We start from the raw sequence: 26,405 nt of genomic DNA, 5'->3' as shown, positions 1-26,405 counted from the left end.
TACATAAATCAAAGGGATCTAGAGCTACCTATTCCAGCGACTTAAATATGGTCTGTAACTTGAATAGGACATGCTGGAGCGACAGATTTGTCTCCCAGTGACTGCTGCATCTTTGGAATAGGCTACCAATTCATGTGAAGCACAGTAAATTCATACTGGAGATAATGCCCACAACCCTCCTGAGCATGGGCAGTCATTACTAAATACAGTCCTGGGTATTGACTAGAGTATCTGTGGTATTACATTGGGATGAAACGGCTAGGTTTGAAATTACTTCCGGGTCAATAACTGAGTAATATCCTATGATCCTATGATCCTAAGAAGCATGGAGGGCTGTAAAAAGACTCAAGGGGCAACCCCACTTTTTGACATGCACACGTGTCTTATCTGTCGTTGGATTAGAATATTCACCACATTTCAGGAAGAATGCTTGTGGAGGAAGTCTAAGTGTTGTAAACGTGCATCACAGGAGACATATAATCTGAATGCATGGTAGTGCTGCCCAAAAGTGAAACATTTTGGCAAACCCTAAGAAGATTTGGATTGAATATACAAGAGGCCAATAGAATATGATTGGATCTTATATATGCTTGGGGTAGCAGAGAATGAGAAAAGCATGGAGTAGAGATGAAGGGGGGTAGAAATCCAGCTAGTAGAAGCTTGCCTGAAGAGGGCATACCAAAAAAATGGAGGCCAGAATAGTTGAAGGAAATAAGGAGTGATAAAAATAAGTAGACAGAGAAAATGAACAGAGGAAAATGAAAGGTATGTTGGATAAGGAAATGAGAAAGTGGGGCATTCAAAAGGATGAGGAACAGAGATTGTGGACTAATGGCAGGTGGGCAAAGGCAAACTAGTACACTTGGGGCAAGGAGATAAATTGGTATCACAAATAAATTACTAAATATGCAAGAATAAACAAAAATAAACAACAGGTTTGAGAAAGTTTCACTTGGGAAAATGCTCCACTTTTTTTTGAGGAGATGATGCAGACAGAACTTAGCTCCTTAAACTGTGGAATGGTTCTGCTTGTATTAAGTGTAAATTCTAACTTTATTGCCACTTGTAGGATAGTCATGAAAATAAAGTATGAGGACATGTAGAGTGGTCCGCATTTGTTTTTTACTGTGTGTGATTTTGCTTATGGTATAACAGTTAAGTACTTGTGTATTATTAATATAAAAATTAAAAAAAAAGATAAAAGGTGAAAACCTGCAGATCTTCACTGCATCATCCTTTTTTATTTTTGCAGGGCACACAAGAAAAAGGACAAATCAGTTCATTGCACCTTTCTCATGAAACAATATGAGGACAGTTCTCACTTTCTGTATTTAATTCACAATTCACATATATGAAACTTCATGCCAGACTTCACTTTTTTCAGCTGTATCATTACTGACAACTGCACTACATTAATTTTTTAGCTGAAAGTATTGTGACACAAAACCACACAGATAGCCACACTGCCGAAGTGGACAGCTGTGTCCTCGTCATGGGCATACATACTAATGACTACTCCTCATCTCCCAGATAAACAAAGTGGCACTAAAGCCTAAAATGCACCAGATAAGGACAAGCTAATATAAAATTAGACTGCACATGAACAAACACACCCAGCATTCGTAAATGAAATGGTAGCAGAAAAAGAGGAAAAGAAGCAGGTGTCCACATTTATACATTCATAATGTTACCACTTACTTCTAGGATAGCAAATTGCTGAGTGAGGCCATCCATCATTTCTTCCAGCTGTAGTATCTCTCCTTTCATTATCTGGATGCTCAGGACAATGGTTTTATTGTATGACAATTGAGTACTTTCAGCAGGCACCTGGAAAGCAGAAAAAATGAGTTGGAGATTGTTTTAGGTAATGTATCATTTGTTCTTTAGTGGCTGCCTAGCAAAACATTCAACAACTTTTCAAAAACTAAGATGGTAAAATATCTGTATGCTTAAACTGATTTGTTTATGTCTGTAACTTACCTTTATGCATCATGGCATGTGATTGCTTAAGCATGGGTGTCAGCAGTCATAGACAGTCTATGCAGGTGCTGACCTTTTTTTTTTTCAAAGTAGGGGCACCAGAATCCTGACTTCAGTGTGTGTGTGTGTGTGTGTGTGTGTGTGTGTGTGTGTGTGTGTGTGTGTGTGTGTGTGTGTGTGTGTGTGTGTGTGTGTGTGTGTATAACTCAATATCTTAATGCTCTCCACTTTATATTTTATATCATGGGTGTGATTGTAGTGTGTTTCCTTATGCTAACTGACTGGGGATTTGAGGTGTCACTATGACTGACTCTTTAAGAACATGAGCAGTCATGTCACTGTCTGAAAAATGTTTAACCACATGCTATCAACTTTACAGTTTTGGGAATGGGAGGAAGGAACAGTGAGGCAAAACCTGTGTTGCCTCTATTCCAGTTCTGACTGGTATGTTTTATCTTGCCATTTTAATTTTATTTTATTTATTTTTTGTTCTGTTATTCTTACTTCACTTTCAGAATGGCTGTGAACAGAAAGAAAGTTGCAAGAAATAGAGATAAGAGTCATGCATGGGTCTGGCCTATCTTGCCTGCAGAATGTTTGTTTTTGTCCTGCTGCTCTTGCCTTAATAGTAAAATGTTTAAATGTCCTGTTAACAGCAGATGGAGCCAAGATGGCAGCAGTGTAGCAACTTCTTTGACAAGCTATGTAGTTATTGTATTAAAAACTAGAGAAGAGTGAAGAATTACAACTTAAATTTAACATCATTTGTTTTTTTAAATAAGTCTGCACATTGTAATCTTCTCGAATTTGTAAAAAGGAGAAATTTCAGTCAAACTCTTCCTTATATTTTCTAGTACTCAAATTAACTATTTTAGATTATTTTCTTTGGGACAGATGAATTTAAAAAATGAAATTCAACAAGTGCTGTCTTCTCTACAGGAATTGGCTTTTAAAATAAACAGCTTTTAATCAAAACTAGACATACTACAAGAAAATAGAGTTAAATAAAATGAAATGCTAAAAATATGATTGAAGATCAAAATGTGATAATAAGAGGGATGGAAACTTCACTAAACAATCTGGATGGAAGTATCAAAGAGGAAAAAATCCAGACTGAATATATTTTGAAACAAAATCATTGGTTATGAACAGAAAAGAGGGTTTGGAAAATAGAGAAAGAAGGTGTAATTTATGAATCTTTGAAGTACCTGAGAACAGAGAGAGAGAAAACATCACAGATTTTTTTTAACAGGATTTTTAACAGCATGAATGCCTAAGATAATAAATTCACAGGAAGGGTTTGCTTTTGGAATTAAAAGAGCACAGAGATCTATTTAGAAACCAATACCTACAAATACAAATGTCACTCCTAGATCTATTGTGGTAAAGGTTCTTTCTTACTTGGATAAAGAACATGCATTAAACATGGGTTGTTCTAAAGCTCCACTAAACATAGGACAGAACATTATCAGTATAGATTATGTTGTGAAAACAATGATAAAAAGCAAGTGTTTGGTCACTTATCAAACTATATAAGCAAAATAATATTAAGTCTCATTTACTGTATCCTGCAAAACTTAAAATGGTCCATTCTACAGGTGAACACTCTACAGAAAGCTAAGTACTTTTCTCTTCTTTAAATCTTTATTACTCTGTGCAGGAAGAAATGGATTTTGCTACAGCTAAAATAAAAAGACAAACTGAAAAACTAAATGGCAATGGAAGCGTTCAGAAGAAACAAAAAACATCATCTTCCCTCAATCCCTCCAGCAAAGACAACGAAACAAACATGGAAGTGAACTTGGTTTATCTGAACAGTTAATTTCTAATTTTTTTGTTTATTTATTATCAACAGTAGATTCACAAAACAGAACATTTCTCAATATCTTAAAGATAAGATTCATTTGTTTCTTTGACCATAGGAAATTTAAATAATAGTAATGTTAATCTGTTGCTTTGACAACCACTGTCATGGTAAATGCACTAGACTTACAGTTTATGAATATATGTATGTACACACACACATATATATATATTTTTATATATATATTTTATATATATATATATATATATATATATATATATATATATATATATATATATATATAATATATATATAAAAAAATATATATATATGTGTGTGTGTGTGTGTATAAAACATATATATACATATGTGCATATCTTACTTTAGAAAATGTACTTTACTATTATTATTCATTTTGTGTGGTGTGTGTATGACAGGAGTTCTTTTGAATAAATGCACTGGGTATTTGTTTGATTCTAATATGGAAACTATTTATCTGTTTGAAAAGTTGATGGGGATTTAGTTCATGTGGTTTTGATGTACATGGTTTTTGAAGTGCTGAGCAGAGCTCTGTGCCTGGGATTTGAAGTCATAAGCAGGTTGATGGCTTCTCATTTCTCCCCTCAGTTTTTCATATAATAAATTGCTTTCCTGTTTTAAAACTTCCACATCTTAAAACTTCCATCTCTTACTTGTACAGCTTATTAAGTTAGCGTGAGCATGGGTGTAGATAATTTGGATATGAATACCATCTCCTTTTGAATATTGAATTTGTTGCAAGGGTTTTAACTAAGGATGAGGGGAAAGAGTAAAAGAACAAAATCTGTTTTGATGTTATTATCAAAAACTAGAGAAGTAGATTTATGTATTACTGAAAGTACATCACTGGGGAAGTTTTGGTTGGTAACAAGTGAGTTTTAATAATAGGGAAGCTTTTAGAGTTCTTGAACAATGTTAGAAGCAATTGTCTTATTTTTCTTTTCCCTTTCTCAAAAAGATTTCAAAACATTGTGGCTAATTTAATATGTGTGGATTTAAATATTTGTGAGGTATTAAAATAGAGATTCAAAAGAAAATAAGAGGTGGTACTGTATGGTTTAATAAAAGAGATGGGAAAGCTAGTTCACAACTGATTTTTATACATATTGTATATTGGATTTATTGATTTTTTTTTGCTATGTCAGATATTCAGTATGAAGATGATTTGAATACAATATGAGAAAGTTATTAAAGAGCCTACCAGGTGGAGGTTTTTTTTAACTCATTCCCTACAGTACAGCTCTTTTGAGCGTGTACCTTTAACTCCCAGTGGGTGTGGCTTCAGCCTTGAAAAAAAAATAAATTCGTCACTTTACAGTTCTAACAAATATTCATTGACAGAGATCAAATATCAATACAGTTGTGTTTGCCATCATATATGCTTCAGTATAAAATATTCTGGTATACTGTATGTAGCATGGTTTTGGAATTATTAATGCAAATATGAACAAGCAATATTTGAAGCCTAGAGGTTCAGAAAGAACTAGCTGCAGAAATGCCTAGAGGAGCACTCAGCTGTAATGAGTTAAAGAATTCTTATGTCATATAAATAAGAACTTTACCTTTATCCTAATGACATGTAATTTGGTATAGAATGATATTCATACATACTAGTGTGAATTAACACAGACAAATGTGTACACATATTCTAGTAGTATGAAGAACCTTCAATATATATGTAGCTAAATGTATTATCTGGCATAATTTGCATCTATTTTAATTAGTTTTGTTATATTTAAAACCACAAGAGTAAAAGTCTTACAGAAAGATGAGCTATGCAAATAGATACCCAAAAGATATGCATTTGACTTCAATTACAAATTATTAAGATACTTATTGTCTTGTAAATTTAAATATACTCAATATATTTTGAAAAATGAATGTTATTATAGTATATTTAGGAACTCCTATAAAGTAAATGTTATAGGCACAATGTTATGTACTGTTGCATGTTTTAATTTATTATAGATTTAGTTTAAATAATCTTTTTATTCTATCTGAAATAAATATAACAAAGATCTTAAGCTGAACTTAATAATTACTATTTTATTATTGCTTGTATATTGTTTATATCATGTTATTTGTTTTCTCCAGTACCACTTCTTCACCAGATAAATTATATTATTTTTGAAAGTTTAGTACTTAGAATTGTTTAAGAATGAGATGCATTTATAAGCAATAGTCTTGTTGTGTCTTTCAGCTTTTCACGGTTAGGGGTCGCCACAGCAGAACTCCGGTCTGCTAATGATTGGCAGTAGATTTTTATGTGCCAAGTTGCCAGCCCTGACGCACAACCTTCAATGAAGGTATGCCCATTCATGCATGTCTCCACACAGAAGACACTCTAGCTGAGAATCGAACAGGACAATGTCTTACTGTGAGGCGACAACGCTACCACAGCACCACCACCGCAATAAGTAATAGTTAATTTATTCATTTGAAAATTTGTTGAAGTATTTCATCAGAAAAAGTTCCATATAGTCCATATAGCAACAATTTAAGATTAACAAAACTTATACTTTTATTTTCCCCGTAAGGTATACATTATATAGACATGTATATTTATAAGCAATAGTCTATATAATGTATACCTTATGGGGAAAATAAAAGTATAAGTTTTGGTAATCTTAAATTGTTGCTATATGGAATATATGGAACTTTTTCTGATGAAATACTTCAACAAATTTTCAAATAAATACATTAACTATTACTTATTAACAATTTACTATGTCATACAAGTTTAATGTCAATATGCATTTATTAGTTACAGCTAAGATTTAGTTACAAGACTCAATAATCTGTTTATAATTATTTCTAAGGTACAAAATGACATTTTATTTAATTGTGATAAACATTATGAATTTATGTAATGTAAGTTATATACCAAGTTCAATTTCAGTATGACATCATTTAATTATTTAAAATTATATATTGAAATAATTAGTTCTGGATTTTGTTTTACATTTTTGAAATAAGCTAAGAAGTAGTAATACTTTTAATATTTAAACCTTAAATTTTGTAAGTGGATGAGTAATTATACAGGGAACACCTTAAACTTGTTATGTAACTACAGAGCTGTATAAAGAGGGATTATATACCTTTGCTCTATATCCAGTCATTAGGTTAGCTAGACTGGCATACCCACATCTTCACATTATCCACCATAATTGACTCAAATCAAAATTCTTATTTACTCAAAATTAGGGTAGATTTGAAAGAATTAGCAGAAGCTAATATAAACTGCAAAACATTATGGAATCATTTTAAGAAAGTATTAAACTTAAAATTTCTATTTAGTGACTTGAATAACATGGAATTGAATTTTCTTTCACTAAATATTAATGGTCTAAACAGCCAACCCGAGAAGGCAAATCTCAATAAGTTTCTTTCAATAAAAAAGCTCAGGTGATATTTATACATGAAATGCATATTAAAACTGAGGATAAAGACAGCTTTAAATTTCCAAGTTATGAAATTCTTTCTCAATCTACATGTAGAGCAAAAAGAAGAGGAAATGTGATTCTATGGAAAAAAGATGTGGGAATGCCTAAAATATTATTAAAAAAGAGGCTCAAGATGGTCTGCTTATGATTATAAGTGAGTTCAATAAAATAATTTGGACATTAATGAATTTGTATTGGTTCTCAGGGGTGGCGGTGGGGGGCAAAAAGTCCAAAACACATTTAAATAATATGTTAGATCATATGGGAGGAAATGTAATACTGGGAGGGGATTTTAATTGTATTTTGGGAAAATCTGAAAACAGTGAAACAAAAGAACCTAGACTATCAACATTGGCTAAAATATTAAAAACCAGACAGAAATTTTAAATCTTTTAGGGACCTTTAGTTTAAGATAATATAACTCATTAAACGTTTCTCATTAATCTTGTGTATTTGGTACACACTCCCAAATTAATAGTTTTTATATCTCATGAACTTAAATCAAAAACCTTACATTTTTAAATCATAAATTACCCTATTTCTGATTATAAAGCACTATACATGAAACTAATGGTGAATTGTAAAAAACTTCCGTCTGTGCTAAAGTGCTATTTTTCTCTCACCTTTATTCCTGCTGTGTTAAATACTGGTCAAACAACTTGTGTTTTATCTGATTGTTTCAAGGTTTGCAGTATAATTAATATTCCCTGTTTGTTGCTACCTCTGCATTCATTGCTTGAAATTCCTTGAATTCTGACTGAGAGTGCTACTGAAACAATTCTAAATATAAAGTGATACGTATATTTTTTGGGCACTTATTTTCAAAGTTCTGCAGTATCCTAATTGTTTTTGCTTGACTGATTTATATATATATATATATATATATATATATATATATATATATATATATATATATATATATATATATATATGTATATATATATATATATATATATATATTTATTTTTTTTTTTTTTTTTTTGGCTTCTGATCTGTGCTGAAAGTGTTATTTTTCTCCCACCCTTAGTCCTGCTGTGTTAAATACTGGTCAAACAACTTGTGTTCCCCACTCTCCCTCCCTATTGGTGTATTCTTGTTATACTTGGTGGCTTTGAAATTGCCCGCCCCTACTGTATATTTGATCAGTGACACTCCTCCCAGTCGAGTGTTATTAGCTCATTCTACCTAATACAGAGAGGGAAAAAAATTGCACTTTATTCATCTGTTTTTACTGTATTGCTTTGCCAGAGATGGTCTGCACCTGTCACCCCTGGGATTCAGGTTACTGGCTAAAGCTCTTGCCACCCCTATAGTAACTTTTTTAGGCAAAGTTCAAAGGATAAAAACACCACCGTAACAGATACAAGCATGGAAAATCTGAAGGTAATGCTACTCAATGATAAAAGTCTAAACCTCAAAATGCACTCTCTCAAGGCACTCCTAAAAATGGAGAACATCAATATCTGTGCAGTGACTGAGACCTGGTTCAAGGCTCCAGAAGGCACCCCTGCAATACCAGGCTACAATTCTTACCACACTTTTCGGCCACAAAACCAAGACTGAAACACTAAAGGTGGAGGAGTGTCCATATTCACCAAGGATATTCACACCTCCAGGCTAGTTGCCCAACACAATGCATCTGAAATTCTCCAGGTGCAACTAACACTAGGTAAGACTGCAATCCAAATTGTAGCTTGCTACAGATCCCCCACCATACCCCAAGATTCTCACTACACCTTCCTAAACATACTGGAAAATATTAAGATACAACCAAACACCCTAATACTGGGTGATTTCAACTATCCTGTCATTAATTGGGAAAACTACTCGGGTACCAACTCCTTTTCCCAGCGGTTCTTGGAATTCATAAATTCCAAAGCCCTGGATCAACTAATCCATTGCCCCACCAGGGGCTGCAATATCCCAGATCTGGTCATTACCAACATGGGAGATAGATGCTCCACACCAGTGGTCACCCCCTCATTGGTCAGGTCTGACCATAAGCAAATCACCCTTGGCATCCACATTCCACCCTCACACCCCAGTAAGGAAACCTCCTTAAAAAACTTCTCCAAAGCCAGCTTCATGCTACTGAAGTCAGAAATGACAAACTTCACAACACCCATGCAGATGGGATCTGGAAGTTTGACTGCAGAATCCTACACTAAGGCACTGTATGAGCACATCCACTTGTGCATGAATCGTGCCATCTCAAATAGAACCAAGATGCTCTTCTCCAAAAAAGGAAGCCAATCTGGTAGTCCCCTGCTTTAAACAAACTATACAACAGAAGGAAGAAACTGTTGCAGAAAAGAGGAAAATCCCAGGATGCAAAAAACTCCCTCACCAGCCTCAGTAAGAAGCTGAAATCCCTCATAAAATCCTCAAAAGCTAGTTACAAAAATAAAATTGCCAAAGATTCCAAAGACAGCCACAAGGCATTCTATAGTTATGTCAAGAATCTAAATGGCAATGCTCAGATCTGCTCTGAGCTACAACAGAATGGCATTAAATATACTGATCCCAAGGATATTGCCAATATCGTAGCAGATCGATTTAGTGCCAACTTCACTCCCCTCTCACCCCCTAAAGGCCCATCTCAATACCAAACGATTGCCAAATTATGATTATCACAGCCACACAAGTAAAAACAGCACTCTCCAAAGTTAAGAATACAGCATCCATGGGACCAGATGACATCCCAGGCTGTGTACTACATGAACTACAAAATGAACTGGCACCCCACCTAAGTGTCATGTTTAATCATAGCCTCACCTCAGGCTTCATGCCCACTGAGTGGCGCACAGCTACAGTTATCCTGCTCCACAAGGGAGGATCTACCTTGGATCCTGGGAACTACCATCCCATCTGTCTGACAAGCCTGATCTGCAAGGGCATGGAACGCACTTTCATGGAACTTATAAACAAAGACATTGGCAACCTCCAGACACTGGACCCCACCCAGTTTGGGTTTGTGAAGGGCCGATCTTGTCTCCTGAATCTGATTGACTTCTTCGAATCGGTCTCCAGAGCTGTGGATGAGGGTAAGGCGGTCCACAGAGCCTAGCTGGACCTCGCCAAGGCCATCAACACCATCCCCCACTCTGGAATCATAGATAAACTTACTAAGCTGGGCATAAATCCCTATGTCACTCAATGGGCTGCCAACTGGCTTACTGACATAGCCCAGACTGTAAAAGTAGCCGACTCCAAATCCAGCTCCAGACAAGTGACAAGTGGAGTACCTCATGGTTCAGTCCTGGGACCACTCTTGTTTGGCATCTACTTCCCTGAAGTACAGGCCAACACTAAGGGACTCTGGCTAACAAAGTTTGCAGAGAACTGCAAACTGGGAGCCATTATTGAATCCCCAAATGATGTGGATATTCCACAAAAGGGTCTTACAGAAACAGATGCCTGGTGCCAGAGCCATGGGCTCAAGCTTAATGTCAAAAAATGTATAGTTATCCCTTTTGGAAAACATGTACCCATGAACTATCACATAGGTGGCAGGACACTAAACATCAAAAGTGTGATGAGAGACTTAGGGACACAAGTGGACAGTGGTCTCACTTTCGATAACCACATCACCACAACAGTCAGGAAATCCTTCTACATGGCACACCTCATCACTGAGGGCTTTTCATCCAGAAAAAAGGAGGTCATTGTCCCACTTTACTCATCCCTCATTAGACCCATTATAGAGTATAATGCCCCATTTGGGATGTACCTCACAAGGTATCTGCAACAGCTGGAAAGGCCACAGAACTACATCACTAAAAGAATCACAGGCCTAAAGCAGATGCCATATGCTGACCATCTAAAAAAAACTCCAGCTATACTCTGTCACATATCGTCTGCTCAGAGGCGATCTCTGCTTAACATACAAGGCCATGTCAAACCCTGAGCTGTTGGACATGCTCCACTTAAAGAAATCCCAATCACTCAGAGCCACACGCTCTTGGGATCTAAACCTTATCATCACAATGAACAAAACACGCTGGAGGGATAGGTTCCTGACCCAGAGACTCCCCATACTCTGGAATAGACTGCCCATACATGTCAAGCAGAGTGCCTCATTGGCCCTCTTCAAAAGGAACCTTGATGATTTGATGGGAGATAGGAAATTCATCCTGGGCATCATGTCAGTCGCCCTGCTAGACAGGGGCCCAGAGAAGTAAATATCGTGGGAAAAAATTTCCAGGGAATTGTTACGGCAAGGCCTGCATAGTCTTTAAGGCCGATAGCCTAGTACAAACCTATGAATCTATTTGTATTTCTTCCTACTTTATTACTTTATTTTGCTTTTGCCTCTGCTTGAAAGTACTCAATTGTACTTATTCTGCTGCATTTATTACTGCTTGATAGTAGCCTGATTAAATTGTAATTGTTATTCTAAGCCTTTTGGTTTAAGCACTTGGGCTTGAGACCAGTTGTTTTACATTAAGAAAGTTTGTGGTCTGCACTGTTGTGGCAGGACAGGTAGCGTACATCCTTCTAAGTTGGGAATTGCTGACTGAAGGCTCAGTGTCTGTTATTCTAAAAGTGTATTAGTTCTGGTTTAAGCACTTGGGCTTTAGGCCAGTTAATTTACATTAAGAAGGTTTGCGGTCTGCACTCTTGTGGGAGGAGAGGCTAGATTCTGCCCTTCTGAGCTGGGAATTTCTGGTCAAAGGCTTATTGTGCCTGCTTATTTGAACTGTTTCTTTCTGAAATTGGTGTGCCTTGCTTGCTGTAGCCTAGACTGGATTCAGGCCTGCTGAATCTAGCTTTGTTTGTACAACTTGAGCACTGATTCAGGCCATCTTTTTTGGAGAAGGTTCCCCTGCACCCTTGTGGCAGGAGTATGCAATTATAACTTGTCTGACTGAAGACTGCTGGAGCAGGGCTCAGTTTTGAGCTTTTTAGTGGTCATTTGGGTAATTTGTTTAAATCAGTTTGCTCATTTTCTATTGTTATATATAAAAAATAAAAATAAAATGCACTTTATTCATCTGCTTTTACTGTATTTGTATTTCTTCCTACTTTATTACTTTATTTTGCTTTTGCTGCCTGTTCTTAAAAGTACTTAATTGCATTTATTCTGCTGCATTTATTACTGCTTGTTAGTAGCTGATTAAATTGTAACTGTTATTCTAAGCCTTTGGTTTACATACTTAGGCTTCAGACCAGTTGTTTTACATTAAGAAGGTTTGTGGTCTGCACTGTTGTGGCAGGACAGGTAGCTTACATCCTTCTAAGTTGGGAATTGTTGATTGAAGGCTGTCTGTTATTCTAAAGTGTATTAGTTCTGGTTTAAGCACTTGGGCTTTGGGCCAGTTATTTTAAATTAAGATTGTGTTGTCTGCACTCTTGTGGGAGGAGAGGGTAGATTCTTCCCTTATGAGCTGGGAGTTTCTGGTTAAAGGCTTATTGTACCTCCTTATTTGAACTGTTTCTTTCTGAAAGTGGTTCATAGGTTGGTACTAGGCTATCAGCCCTAGGGCCTATACAAGCCTAGCCATAACAATTCCCTGGCTATTTCTTTCCACACTATTTACTTCCCTGGACCCCTGTCTAGCAGGGCGACTGACGTGATCCCCGGAGTTAATTTTCTTTCTCCCATCCAATCGTTAAGGTTCCTTTTGAAGAGGGCCAAAGAGGCACTCTGCTTGACATGGTACACCTTGTTTGCTGTGTCATAGACTAGATTCAGACCTGCTGAATCTAGTTTTGTTTATAAAACTTGAGCACTAATCCAGGCCATATTTTTTTTGGAGAAGGTTCCCCTGCACCCTAGTGGCAGGAATGTGCAGTTACACTTGTCTGATCGAAGACTGCTGGAACGGGGCTCAGTTTTTAGCTTTTATTGGTTAATTGGTTAATTTGTTTAAATCAGTTTGCTCATTTGCAACTGTTATATAAAAAAAAAATGTGTGTGTCTGTATATATATATATATATATATATATATATATATATATATATATATATATATATATATACATTTTATGCATCGCCGCTTAGTTAGGGTTAAACTATTCCCAGCGCCATAAAGTCTGCTCTTCAAATTTTCCCTTAGAACTAGTCAGTTTTTAGTTTTAGCATTCAAACTTGTTTCTTTGAGCTCAGCACTTGTTCCGAACTCGTTGTAAGCACTAAATAAGCTACTAATTACTACAGCACTCAAATTTCCTCACTTATCTAGAGGAAAACAGGTTTTAGTACTTAATAAATAGCACCTATCCAGGCATGTCTAAGGGTCAGCTCCCAGTGTTTTCTCCTGTCTACCTGATGAATCTGGGCATCTTGGGGCAATGCAGCAATTACCTCATGTACACAGACAGCCCTCTTCTCCTACCACCCAACACTACAACCTGTGAGAACTACCACCCCATTAACCTGATGAGCCTGGTCTGCAAGGCCATGAACTGTATCATCATGGAACTTATAAACAAAGACATTAGTAATCTCCAAACTCTGAACCCTACCCAATTCAGGGTTATAAAAGGCAGATCATGTCTCCTAAACCTGATAGACTTCTTTGAAGCAGTCACCAAAGCTGTAGACGAGGGTAAGGTGGTTCACATAGCCTATCTAGATCTCGCCAAGGCTTTCGACACAATCCCCCACTCTGGAATTATAGATAAATTCACTAAAATAGGTATAAATCCCTATGTCACAAGATGAGTTGTCAACTGGCTCACTGACAGAACCCACACTGTGAAAGTAGCAGGCTCCAAATCCGACTTCAGAACAGTGACAAGTGGAGTACCACTGGGTTCAGTTCTGGGTCCTTCTGTTTGGTATCTACTTCTCTGAAGTACATGCTAACACAGAAGGTCTTTGGCTAACAAAGTTTGCAGATGATTATGATTGCAAACTAAGAGCCGTAACTAAAACTCCTAATGATGTGGACATCCTAAAAAAGGGCCTCACTGAGACAGATGCCTGGTGTCAAAGCCATGGCCTCAAGCTCAATGCCAAAAAGTGCATTGTCATCCCCTTTGGTAAAAACTCTGTACCCATGAACTACCACATAGGTGGTAGTCTACTTAACACTGAAAGTGTGATAAGAGACCTTGGGACACAGGTGGACAGTAGTCTCTCCTTTGATAATCACATCAACACAGTAGTCAGGAAATCCTTCTACATGGCACACCTCAACACAAAAGGTTTCTCATCCAGGAAAAAATAGGTCATTGTTCCCCTCTACTCATTACTCATTAGTCCCATTATAGAGTACAACGCCTCTTTTGGTATGTACCTCACAAGACATCTACAACAACATAAAAGGCCACAGAAATACCTCACAAAGATGATTACTGGTCTCAAACAAATGTCCTATGCAGACCATCTTAAAAAACTCCAGCTTTACTCCATCTCATATCACCTACTCAGAGGTGATCTCTGCCTAAAATACAAAGCTATGTCAAACCCAGAGCTGTTGGACATGCCCCACTTAAAGAAATACCAATCCTGAGCTACACACTCTATGGACCTAAACCTGGTTATCACAATAAACAGAACATGCTGGAGGGATAGATTCCTGTCCCAGAGACTCCCCATACTCTGGAAAAAACTACCTATCTATATCAAACAAAGCTCCTCATTAGCACTCTTCAAGAAAAATCTTGATAACTGGATGGGAAATAGGAAATTCACCCCTGGGATCAATTCTGTGACTCTGCTCAACAGTGGCACAGGAAAAGAATTCTCTTGGATGGCAAAGGCCAGGGTACTTTTTTGGCTAGGCTTATATAGGCTCTAGGACCAATAGCCTAGTACCGACTTATGAACTTTATACTACTAGGATCCCTTCCTTTATTACAAAATTAGATGATTTTAAACCCTGTTTTTAATGAAATCAGTACTTTCTTGAATAAAAGCCTTGTAGATGGAACAAATATTTTAATGATATAGGATTCTCTTAAAGATAATTTATATGGCTGCATTATTCATTAGTATAATAAGAAAAAGAAACAGTGGAACAGTTATATAAAAAATCTGGGAAGAAATTCAAATACTTAAAAACAATTTCAAAAAGTGAACACATCTTTATTAAATCAAATCAGTAAACTCAACAATATCAAACTATACATATATATATAAAACATTTCTTGCTCTAGAAAAACTCACAAGTTCTGTTTATGCCATGACACCATTATTATCAGAAGGTCTAAAATACATTCAAGAAAATCCCATATTACAAGCATCATTAGCATAGAAAACAAATCACTGGCAGACATAGAAGTTATACTTAATGAATTTAGTGCTTAGAACTGGAAATTACAATGTTCTAATAATAAGACTAATTTAAATATTATAGATAATAAAAAAATACAACTAAATTGTCTGATATAGAAACAATAGTACTGTGAAGAGCATTTCTTTAGATGAAATGAAAACATAAATAAATAAAAACTCTTAAAATGAATAAAGCTCTAGGCATAGATGGTATAATTCCTGAACTATGTAAATTATTTCCAGACACAGAATTACATATTTTTCTAAACACACTACATTTAATTCAAACTAGGACTGTTGTTTATTATTCATGGAAATATTCTTTAATTTCCTGCGTACCCAAAAAATAATTCAGAATTATTAAAATGTGCAGCATATAGTCCAGTTTTGTTTTTAAATGTAGATTATAAAAATTTCATGTCAATTTTGGCAGAGAGATTGAAAAACTATAATACTAAGCTAATTACTGAAGATCAAATGTGTTTCATACCGAAAGACAAATGTAAGATAACATCAAGATATTACTAACAATTATTGACATAATAAAGAAAAGACATGAAGATTTGGCATTAATCAGTCTAGATACATGAAAAGCTTTTGACACAATCAATTGGAGTTTTCTTTTTAAATCTTAAATTTATTTTAGATGTTCTCAAAATGTTATAAAACTAATTAAAAATATTTACATAAATAACAAAGCATATGTTAAAAGAGGATCTTGCCTTTCTGTTCATTTGATATTTTAAGAGGGACTAAGCAAGGCTGTCCTTTTCACCTGTTTTATTTGCACTCAGAATGAAAATATACATGGATTTTCTTTGGGCAAATGCTACAAATTGAAATTAATGTTATTTGCAGATGACATATCACTAACAATAACAAATTCAGATGTATCTATGCCTGAAATATTTAATATCACTGAAGAATGTGGAAAAATGTCAGGTCTCTATTTTAATAAAAATAAAACTAAATTATTAATTAATGATAATTTTCCATCAAATAGGATTTTAGATAATGTACTAGGTAAGCAAGCCACAAATACCTGGGAATTTCTATCAAGTAAAACCTGGAGATCAATCACAGACATTAATGATAAATAGTGTTTAACAGAAATTTATAGTCTAATTCAGATATGGAAAAATCAAACATATAGCTTTGAAGACGTGTGTGTGTGTGTGTGTGTGTGTGTGTGTGTGTGTGTGTGTGTGTGTGTGAGTGTGTGTGTGTGTGTGTGTGTGTGTGTGTGTGTGTGTGTGTGTGTATATATATATATATATATATATATATATATATATATGGATCTACTTTATTTGTTTGAAAATACTTTACGCCAAACAAACAAATTAGATGCCCACTTCAGTGAAAGTGCATTTCAACGAAAGTCCACTTTTACTGAAGCCTAGTCGCAGATTGGATGACTAAAAAAAAACACAAGCAAAGCACTTCCTGGAATACAGAAATCACTGCTCCAAAGTGAAGGCAGCAAGTTTTAATGTATTTTAATGCACCAAACCATAAAACAGCGTTTTCATTGTGTTACAAACAGGACTTCATCAGAAATACAAACAAAACCACATTTCCTTTCTTATATAGTCATTGCCCCTCAGTCAGTTAATTGCCTAATCAAAATCCAAACAACTGCAATTAATCAAGTCAAAATTAAAAATACATATGTAACTTTAAAATATTACTACAAGCTTTAATCATTTACATTTCGATAAATAATTTATACACCCCAAAAGTTTCATTAAAAACATCCCATGTTCAACTCTTTAATAATAGCATAATGTTGTAATAACAGTGAAATTTAAAAACCTGTATTAAATGAGTGCAAACTTGTTTAACTCTCCTAAATGTTAAAAAATACAACTATAGCACCATCTGTTGGCTAAATAGCCACATTCCATATAAATCCATATCTTCACAAGACAGAAAAAATCAAATAAATAATTTATTTCTGCCAAGTATTCATGTAAAGTGTAAAGTTGATCAATGTATAGACGTTACTTGGACGATATCTGTATTTTTTCGGTGGGATCTGAATCAACATCACATGAGTTCATCACATATGTGAATAATACTACAGATTTTTTGAAATTTACTCATGTTATATCCCACGAGAGGATTCAATACTTAGATGTGGTGATAGAAAAGGTAACAGGGATTAAAAACTTCAAATTGAAAGTTCATAGAAAGGATACATTTTCTGATTCCTACCTAGTCTACACTAGTGCCCACCCTTATAGTCAAAAGAAGGGAATTGTGTAAAGGCAATTTATTAGAAGTTGTAAAATGGCTTCATGTGATGAGGACTACTTGGTGGAAATCAATAAATAGAAAAGTATGTTTTTGGATAGGTACTACCCCCTAGCTTTGGTGGAAGAAATTGAGAAAGAAGTTTTCAATGAGGAGGGGCAAGTTTAGCCCGATTTTAGGGACATGGGAGAAGGTAGGGGTCGAAGGTAATAATGCGACCATTGAATCCAAAAGGAACAACAATTTTGTTTTGAACTTTAGTAGTAATGCTTACCATATTAAGGACATAGTATAAAAAAAATTGGGAATGGTATGGAAAGCACTCCGATTTAGAGCAATTATTTAAAGCCCCTTTGTAATTTACATATAGGAATGGCAGGAATATTAAAGATTTGTTAGAAAGTCACAAAATAAAACAGGGCAGACTTAAGAAAGGAACATATAAGTGTGGTTCCTGTACACAATGCCCATATGTTCTATATGGGAATACGGTGAATTTGAAAGGTAGTAAAGAAAACATACAGACCAACACATACTGTAATTGTGACACTGTAGGGGTGGTATATGTCGCTATTGGTAAAGTCTGTGGGTGTTTCTATATAGGGAAGACCAATAGGAAATTCAAAAGGCGAATTTATGAACACCTTAACAACATTAGGAAGCAGGATCTCAATAATGCCCTGTACAAGCACAGTATGGAGTGTAAGCAAGCTGTTTTTGGTTTCTTTGTCATAGAAAATGTGAATATTGATCCCTGGGGGGGGGCCTTGGGAGATGACCATTGAGTTCAGAGAATTATTTTGGCAATTAAAATTGGAGGCCAATCGACTACCAGGACTCAATGAACACATATCTCTGGCCCCTGTCCTAAAACTTAGGTCTGCCAAATTATAACTAGGAAATGTTTTGTGTCAATAGTTCAATTTCCAATTTGTATATATTTATATATTTATACATTGATCAAATTTACACTTCACATGAATACTTGGTAGAAAGAAATTCTTTATTTGATTTTTTGTTTCTTGTGAAGATATGGGTTTATATGCAATGTGGCTATTTAGCCAACAGATGGTGATATAGTGGTATTTTTTAACATTTAGGTGCATTAAACAAGTTTGTACTCATTTAATACAGGTTTTTAAATGTCACTGTTATTACAACATTATGCTATTATTAAAGAGTTGAGTATGGGATGTTTTTAATTAAACTTTTAGGGTGTACAAATTATTTATTGAACTGTAAATGATTAAAGCTTGTAGTAATATTTTAAAGATACATATGTATTTTTAATTTTGACTTGATTAATTGCAGTTGTTTGGATTTTGATTAGGCAATTAACTGACTGAGGGGCAATGACTATATAAGAAAGGAAATGTGGTTTTGTTTGTATTTCTGATGAAGTCCTGTTTGTAACAAGACGAAAACACTGTTTTGTGGTTTGGTGCGTTAAAATACATTAAAACTTGCTGCCTTCACTTTGGAGCCATGATTTCTGTATTCCAGGAAGTCCTTTGCTTGCCATTTTATTAGTAACTTTTGAGGCACGTTTCTCTGTTTGTTTTAAAAAAAAAACACAGAAAACATGTTTTGCAGGGGGTAAGCCGCCCTGCACCCCCCATGTGGGGGTCTGTGCCACTCACCCCCTACTTAAATATGCCAACTCTGAGATCGCACTACAGTGAGGAAAAGGGAATATTCCCATTTTGCACTGTATTATGATCTTTGTATTTCATTTTCAGAGTTATGGCACTTCGAACAACTGGGCTCGACCAAGTGGGTTTTGAAGTACTGAAACTTCATATAAATGAAGTAAATCCCTATATGGATAGAGTCGATCGACGTTTACAAATTCAAACCACATATGGCTGAGACCATATGTTCGAACTTGTAAAAGTTCAATCGGACTGAATGGAGATCTCCGTACAGAGCGGAAAGGGAAGATTTCCCAGTGCAACCTCAGAGTTGGTATATTTAAGAAAGGGGGGATGTTTAGTTTTGTGTTTTTTTTTTTGTTTTATGTGTATATGGTTTCAGTCATATGTGGTCTGAATTTGTAAAAGTTTGATCTACTGAAGTAGATCCATATATATATATATATATATATATATATATATATATATATATATATAAAATATACATTTATATATATATATATATATATATATACATATATGATATATATATATATATACATCACGTGTGTGTGTATGTGTGTGTGTGTGTGTGTGTGTGTGTGTGTGTGTGTGTGTATGTATATATATATATATATATATATATATATATATATATATATATAATATATAATTCATACATTCATACTACTGAAATTAGCCTTCATAAATCGCAAATTAATAAATTCAATAATATTCTCTTAAATTTTTTATAAGGGGTCTAAAAGATCCAGAATGTTATATAAACATTATCTAAGGGATTGGGATATGGAAGGAATAACATTTCCAGATATTGATACACACATTAAAGCTGCATATATTTAAGTTCTTGTATACTGGATAGATAAAAAATATTATTCAAACTGGAAGTCACTTCATATTTATATTTTTGATATGAAGAAATTAAAATGATTTACGATTTGTGATATTAGGAAATTTTGTAATTATATTCAGTTTAACTTTTATTCACCCACCCAATCTTCATGTGTTAATACCATCCTTAAAATATAAAACAAATTATCTTAGCTATTGTTAATCACAAACAATGGTTTTAATTTATTAATTCCATTTCAAATATCTAAAGGTTTGTTCTTAAATGTCAACAAAAATAGCATAATAAAATTGGAAGATAAGGGTTTCATAGGATGGTACAACTGTTTTGATAAAGAAAAACTTAAATCTGTTGTAGAAATTCAAGCAGATTTTAACATAGACTCTTCTGAATGGTTAGTAGTTCAAGAGATAAGATTATATGCATTAGACAATTTCAACATTCATACAATCAAGCATTAAACTATTCCTAATCTAATATTATATCTCTGCCATATTATTTATGAGTTATTTTGTACTGTTCTCAGATGATAATCTATTGAAAACATGTATTACAAGCTAGAGCAAATTCATTTTCATTCCAAGATAAAATATGAATGTTAAATTCAGTAGGTAAAACTTTAATAGCAGAATCTTGGAAATTTTTTACATGGAGTTGCTTGAATAAATCATTCTAAACACCTTATATGTTAAAGAAACTTTGCAAAACAAATAAATATAATTGTTGAAGATGTAAGGCTAAATGTAAAGCAGACTTTTGTCATACTTTGTATGATTGTTCTGTTTTAACTGCATTCTGGCAAAAAGTTAACAGTTTTCTTCAGGCAATACAGACAGATTCTCACTCACAAAGGGTTTAATACTCTTCCACTGACCAATTCCAGACAATGTCAAAAAGACCTGTACTGTCTTTTATGGACTATAGTAGCAAATGCAAGGAAGAACATTACTAGAAAATGGAAATCGAATGATTTTCCTTAATTTGAAAAATTTATTTCTAATCTTAAGAACTGTGTCCATCAAAACAGTGGAAATAAAGAAACAAAGATTGACCTCACTAACAACACACAACACCTGGGAAAAATCAAGAAAATACTGGACATCTGATATTATTATTATTATTAAACATGAATTATTTATTCTTCTGGCCTGCATACTGTATATATAGTGTAAATAGTTTTTGTTTACTTAATGTTATAATAATAAAATGTTTCAATAAAAATAAATAAATAAATAAATGTACAGTTTACAATGTGGTATTCCCAGGAACATGAATAATTATTTTTAATACTTAGTGCTCTTTTCAAGACAGAAAATGCTAAGTCATTTGTGCTGATTAAATGCTCAGTCATCAGAGAAAAACACTAACATGCATATACTATTTAAATGTCCAGTCAGCACAGAACAATGCTATGCTATGTGCAACGTGGTGTGTTTAAATGCCTGCTAGAAGAAGTGTAGAAGTGTATTTTTGAGATGCAAGTTGTGTCCTGTGTCTTAGCCGTGATTAACAAAAATTTATCTTGTTGAACTGACCATAGATAATTTGCTTAATTTGCTAGAAACACTTTTGGCACAATGCACAACACATAGAAGATTTACAGCCATACAAAACAGCAGTAAGATTCATAGGAATTACGGTGATGACAAAGGCAAATAATGTAGCAGAAAGATGTAGCCAGGGTGGGGCAAAGGGGGCAGTTGTCCTGGGTGCAAGCTGTTAGACAGTGTGATTGACACTGCAGAAGAGGTGCCTATCAGTTCCTGCAAGACACTGGTACAACCACTGGTGCTGAGCAGGAGTGAATCAGGCAGTAACTGTAATGCTTAAAAGATTTCTGAGAGGACAGTTTGTGTGAACTGTAGAAAGGTATAACTGTTTAGCTCTCTGCTACAGTTTTCATTACAGTTTTGAAAGGTAGTTAAGAGCTAGTACGTAATGACATAGCACTTTGCCTCAAGCTAGTGGACATTTTGCTTCTTATCTCTGGTTGGGGGAGGGCCTTTTGGGAGATTGCCAAGAGTGCCAGGTGTTGTAGCTACAGCTATGATACAGAAATACAGTTTCTTCTGTAATTTCTTAATTTTTTTCTGGCATTGCTGGACATTTTTACTCTATCTAGCATAATTCAACCTAGTGCTTATGGTTGTGTAAGTGATTTGTATTCTAAATGTGTGGTCTTCTTCTTCTTCTGGGTTTTTCCCAGTTAGGGGTCGCCACAGCAGATCATTTGTCTGCTCATGATTGGCAGTGGAGTTTTTATGGTGTCGAGTTGCCAGCCCGGCGCCCCAACCTTCCACAGAAGGCACACACACACACACACACACACACACACACACACACACACACACACACACACACACACACACACACACTCACGACTAGGGCCAATTTAGAGTGTCCAATCCACCTACAGCATGTCTTTGGGATGTGGGTGGAAACCGGAGCACCCGGAGGAAACCCTCATGACCACAGGGAGGACATGCAGACTCTGCACAGAAGGCACCCCAGCCGAGAATCGAACTTGAGAGCCTCTTGCTGTGAGGTGGCAATGCTAACTGCTGCGCCACCATGGCTGTCCTGTATTCTAAATGTGTGGTATTTTCTAAAATTTGTCTTGCTTTTTATATATGCTCATATCTCAGCTTCAAATAGGAAACCAATGCATAAATCCAGACATCATAGGAAAAGAAAAAAAATCAAAAGGCTGCACACAATCTCTGGAAAAGCATGTTTAATTGATTAGAAAGTTTTTAGAGCAGATTTGAAGTGGTTACACTTACTTCACCTCAAAAGCCTAAGCAAAGTTTCTTTTGAATTTGTGGGGTACCATGCCTGAAATCCTTGGAAACTGCATATCTGTTATGTGCAAATAAGGTAATATATACTAAGTCTGAGGTTGTAGTACATCAGAGGTTGTTTTCTTTACATTGAGGTACAGTGATATCAGAATTAGTTTGTGTAAGTAGTGTGAATGGGAGAATACTGACCATCACATTCAGGCATGCAGGAGTATTTCACTTGCATTCCAGCTTTAAGTTTTTCTAATCATATCAACCAATTGGTTAATGGTAGTTATAGAGCTATTTAATGATAATTATAGAACTATGTGTTATATAAAAAGATTTATGAAGTCTAGGAAATCAGAAATGATGGAGTTATTGTTTGTTAATTACATTAGACCAAAACCTGAGCATGGAATAACAATATGGACACCTTATAAGAAAACAAACATGAGTAAACTGGAAAGAGTACAGCAGAAATATATCAAGAGCATCCATGGATGTGAACATTTAAGTTATTATGAAAGACTAAATATGTGAACTATGAAAGTACAAATATGATTCTGTCATTGTCCATGTTGGTGTGAATGACCTGAGATGTACCTCCCTGGACTACATGAAAAAAGACATGGAAGAGCTCTCCGATCTTGTAGCCCAGGCAGGTATGACCCTAGCCCTGAGTAGCATTCTGCCATCGCCCAGAATGATACCGCAGTACAAGGACAAAATGATTGACTTCAACAATTGGCTAAGCTTCTGGTGTTATTCTAAGGGGATCCAGTGTCTGTCTGCTTGGGATGACATGGTCAACAGATCACGATGCTTTGCCACAGATGGCCTGCACCTGTCGGCCCTGGGATTCTGGATACTGGCTAAGGCTCTTGCTGCCCCTATAGTGCCTTTTTTAGGCAGGGTTCAAATAACAAATTCACCACCATAACAGGAACAAGCAAGCAAAAACTGAGGGTAATGCTACTCAATGCTAGAAGTCTAAATTTCAAAATGCACTCACTCGACGCACTCCTTAAAATGGAGAACATCGATATCTGTGCAGTGACTGAGACCTGGTTCAAGGCTCCAGAGAACACCCCTGCACTACCAGGCTATAACTCATACCACACTTTTTGGCCATGTAACCTGGACCGAAACACCAAAGGTGGGGGTGTGTCCATATTCATTAAGGATATCCACACCTCCAGGCTAGCTGCTCAGCATAATGCATCTGAGGTTATCCAAGTCCAACTAACTCTTGGCAAAACAGCAATCAAAATTGTAGCTTGCTACAGATCCACCATGCCCCAGGATTCCCACTCCTCTTTTCTTGATGTACTGGAAAATATTAGGTTTCAACCAAACACTCTAATAATGGGCGACTTCAACTACACCACCAATAACTGGGAAAACTACTCATGTACCAACTCCTTAGTGCAACGCTTTCTGGAATTCATAAACTCCAATGCCCTAGATCAACTTATCCACACCCCCACCAGGGGCAACAATATCCTAGACCTAGTCATTACCAACATGAGTGACTGATGTTCCACACCTGAAGTCAACTCCTCGTTGGTCCGATCCGACAATAAGCTAATCACCCTTGATATCCACATCCCACACCCACCCCCCATTAAGGAAACCACATAAAACATTTCTCCAAATCCATCTTCATGCTTCTTAAGACAGAAGTAGTGAACTTCATGACACCCATGCAGATGGACAATACAGTTACAACTGCTGAATCCTACGCAAATGCACTCTATAAGCACTTACATGAGTGCATGGATCGTGCTATCCCAAACAGAACCAAGACGCTATCCTCCAAAAAAGGAAGCCAATCTGGTGGTCCCCTGCCATAAACAAACTGTACAACAGAAGGAAGAAACTGTTGCAAAAGAGAGTAAAATCCGATGAGTGGAGGAGCTCCCTGGTCAGCTTCAGTAAGAAGCTGAGATCCCTTATAAAATCCTCCAAAGCTAGCTACAAAAATAAAATCACCACTAATTCCAAGGACAACCACAAAGCGTTCTATAGCTATGTCAAGAATCTCAATGGCAACACCCAGATCTGCTCTGAGTTACAGCAAAGAGGCATGAAAATTACAGAACCAACTGATATTGCCAACATCCTGGCAGATAGGTTCAGTGCTAACTTTACTCCCCCCTCACCCCCTAAAGGGCCCATATCTATACAGGAAGAATGCAGAGTCCCTGTAATCACAACTACGCAGGTGAAAGCTGCACTCTCTAAAGCCAAAAACACAGCATCCATGGGACCGGACAACATCCCAGGCTGTGTTTTACACGAACTTCAGAATGAGCTGGCTCCCCACTTAAGAACCATGTTCAATAATAGCCTCGCATCAGGCTTTGTGCCCACTGAATGGCGCACAGCAACAGTTATCCCACTGCATAAAGGGGGAGCCACCACTGATCCCGGGAACTATAGACCTATTAGCCTGACGAGCCTGGTCTGCAAGACCATGGAACGTATCATCATGGAACTCATAAACAAAGACATTGGTAACCTCCAAACTCTGGATCCCACCCAATTCGGGTTTGTGAAAGGCAGATCATACCTCCTGAACCTGATCGACTTCTTTGAGGCAGTCACCAAAGCCGTAGATGAGGGTAAGGTGGTTCACACAGCCTATCTTGACCTCGCCAAGGCTTTCAACACCATCCCCCATTCTAGAATTATAGCTAAACTCAATAAACTAGGCATAAATCCCTATGTCACAAGATGGGTTGCCAACTGGCTCACTGACAGAACCCACACTGTAAAAGTTGCCGACTCCAAATCTGACCTCAAACCAGTGACAAGTGGAGTACCACAGGGTTCCGTCCTGGGTCCTCTCCTGTTTGGTATCTACTTCTCTGAAGTACAGGCTAACAGAGAAGGTCTTTGACTAACAAAGTTCGCAGATGACTGCAAACTAGGAGCCATAGTCAAGTCCCCAACTGATGTGAACATCCTACAGAAGGGCCTCTCTGAGACAGATGCCTGGTGTCAGAGCCATGGCCTCAAGCTCAATGCCAAAAAGTGCAGTGTCATCCCCTTTGGTAAAAACTCTGTACCCATGAACTACCACATAGGCAGCAATCTACTTAAGACCGAATGCATGATAAGAGACCTTGGGACCCAGGTGGACAGTAGTCTCTCCTTTGATAGTCACATCGCCACAGTCATCAGGAAGTCCTTCTACGTGGCACACCTCATCATAAAAGGGTTCTCATCCAGGAAAAAAGAGGTCATCATTCCCCTCTACTCGACACTCATTAGACCCATTATAGAGTACAATACCCCTTTTGGAATGTACCTCACAAGACATCTGCAGCAGCTGGAAAGGCCACAGAAGTACCTCACATAGAGGATTACTG

The 26,405-nt window shown here is 36.2% G+C and overlaps 1 protein-coding gene across 2 annotated transcripts in view; it reads right to left on the bottom strand.

Moving 5' to 3' along the window:
- The window catches only part of LOC122793532, a 781,784-nt gene that overhangs the window by 358,760 nt on the left and 396,619 nt on the right, over nt 1–26,405 (bottom strand). For both annotated transcript variants that reach the window (XM_044061662.1, XM_044061663.1), the window contains exon 6: nt 1,699–1,827. In XM_044061662.1, the coding sequence (XP_043917597.1) occupies nt 1,699–1,827 (129 nt within the window). The remainder of the gene's footprint in view (nt 1–1,698; nt 1,828–26,405) is intronic.

This window comes from Protopterus annectens, chromosome 2.part0, assembly GCF_019279795.1.
Source record: "Protopterus annectens isolate FY-2018-M chromosome 2.part0, PAN1.0, whole genome shotgun sequence".
NCBI classification, from domain to species: Eukaryota; Metazoa; Chordata; order Ceratodontiformes; family Protopteridae; genus Protopterus; species Protopterus annectens.
Note: the sequence above shows the minus strand (reverse complement) of the source record. Positions and strands in the feature narration are given on the sequence as shown.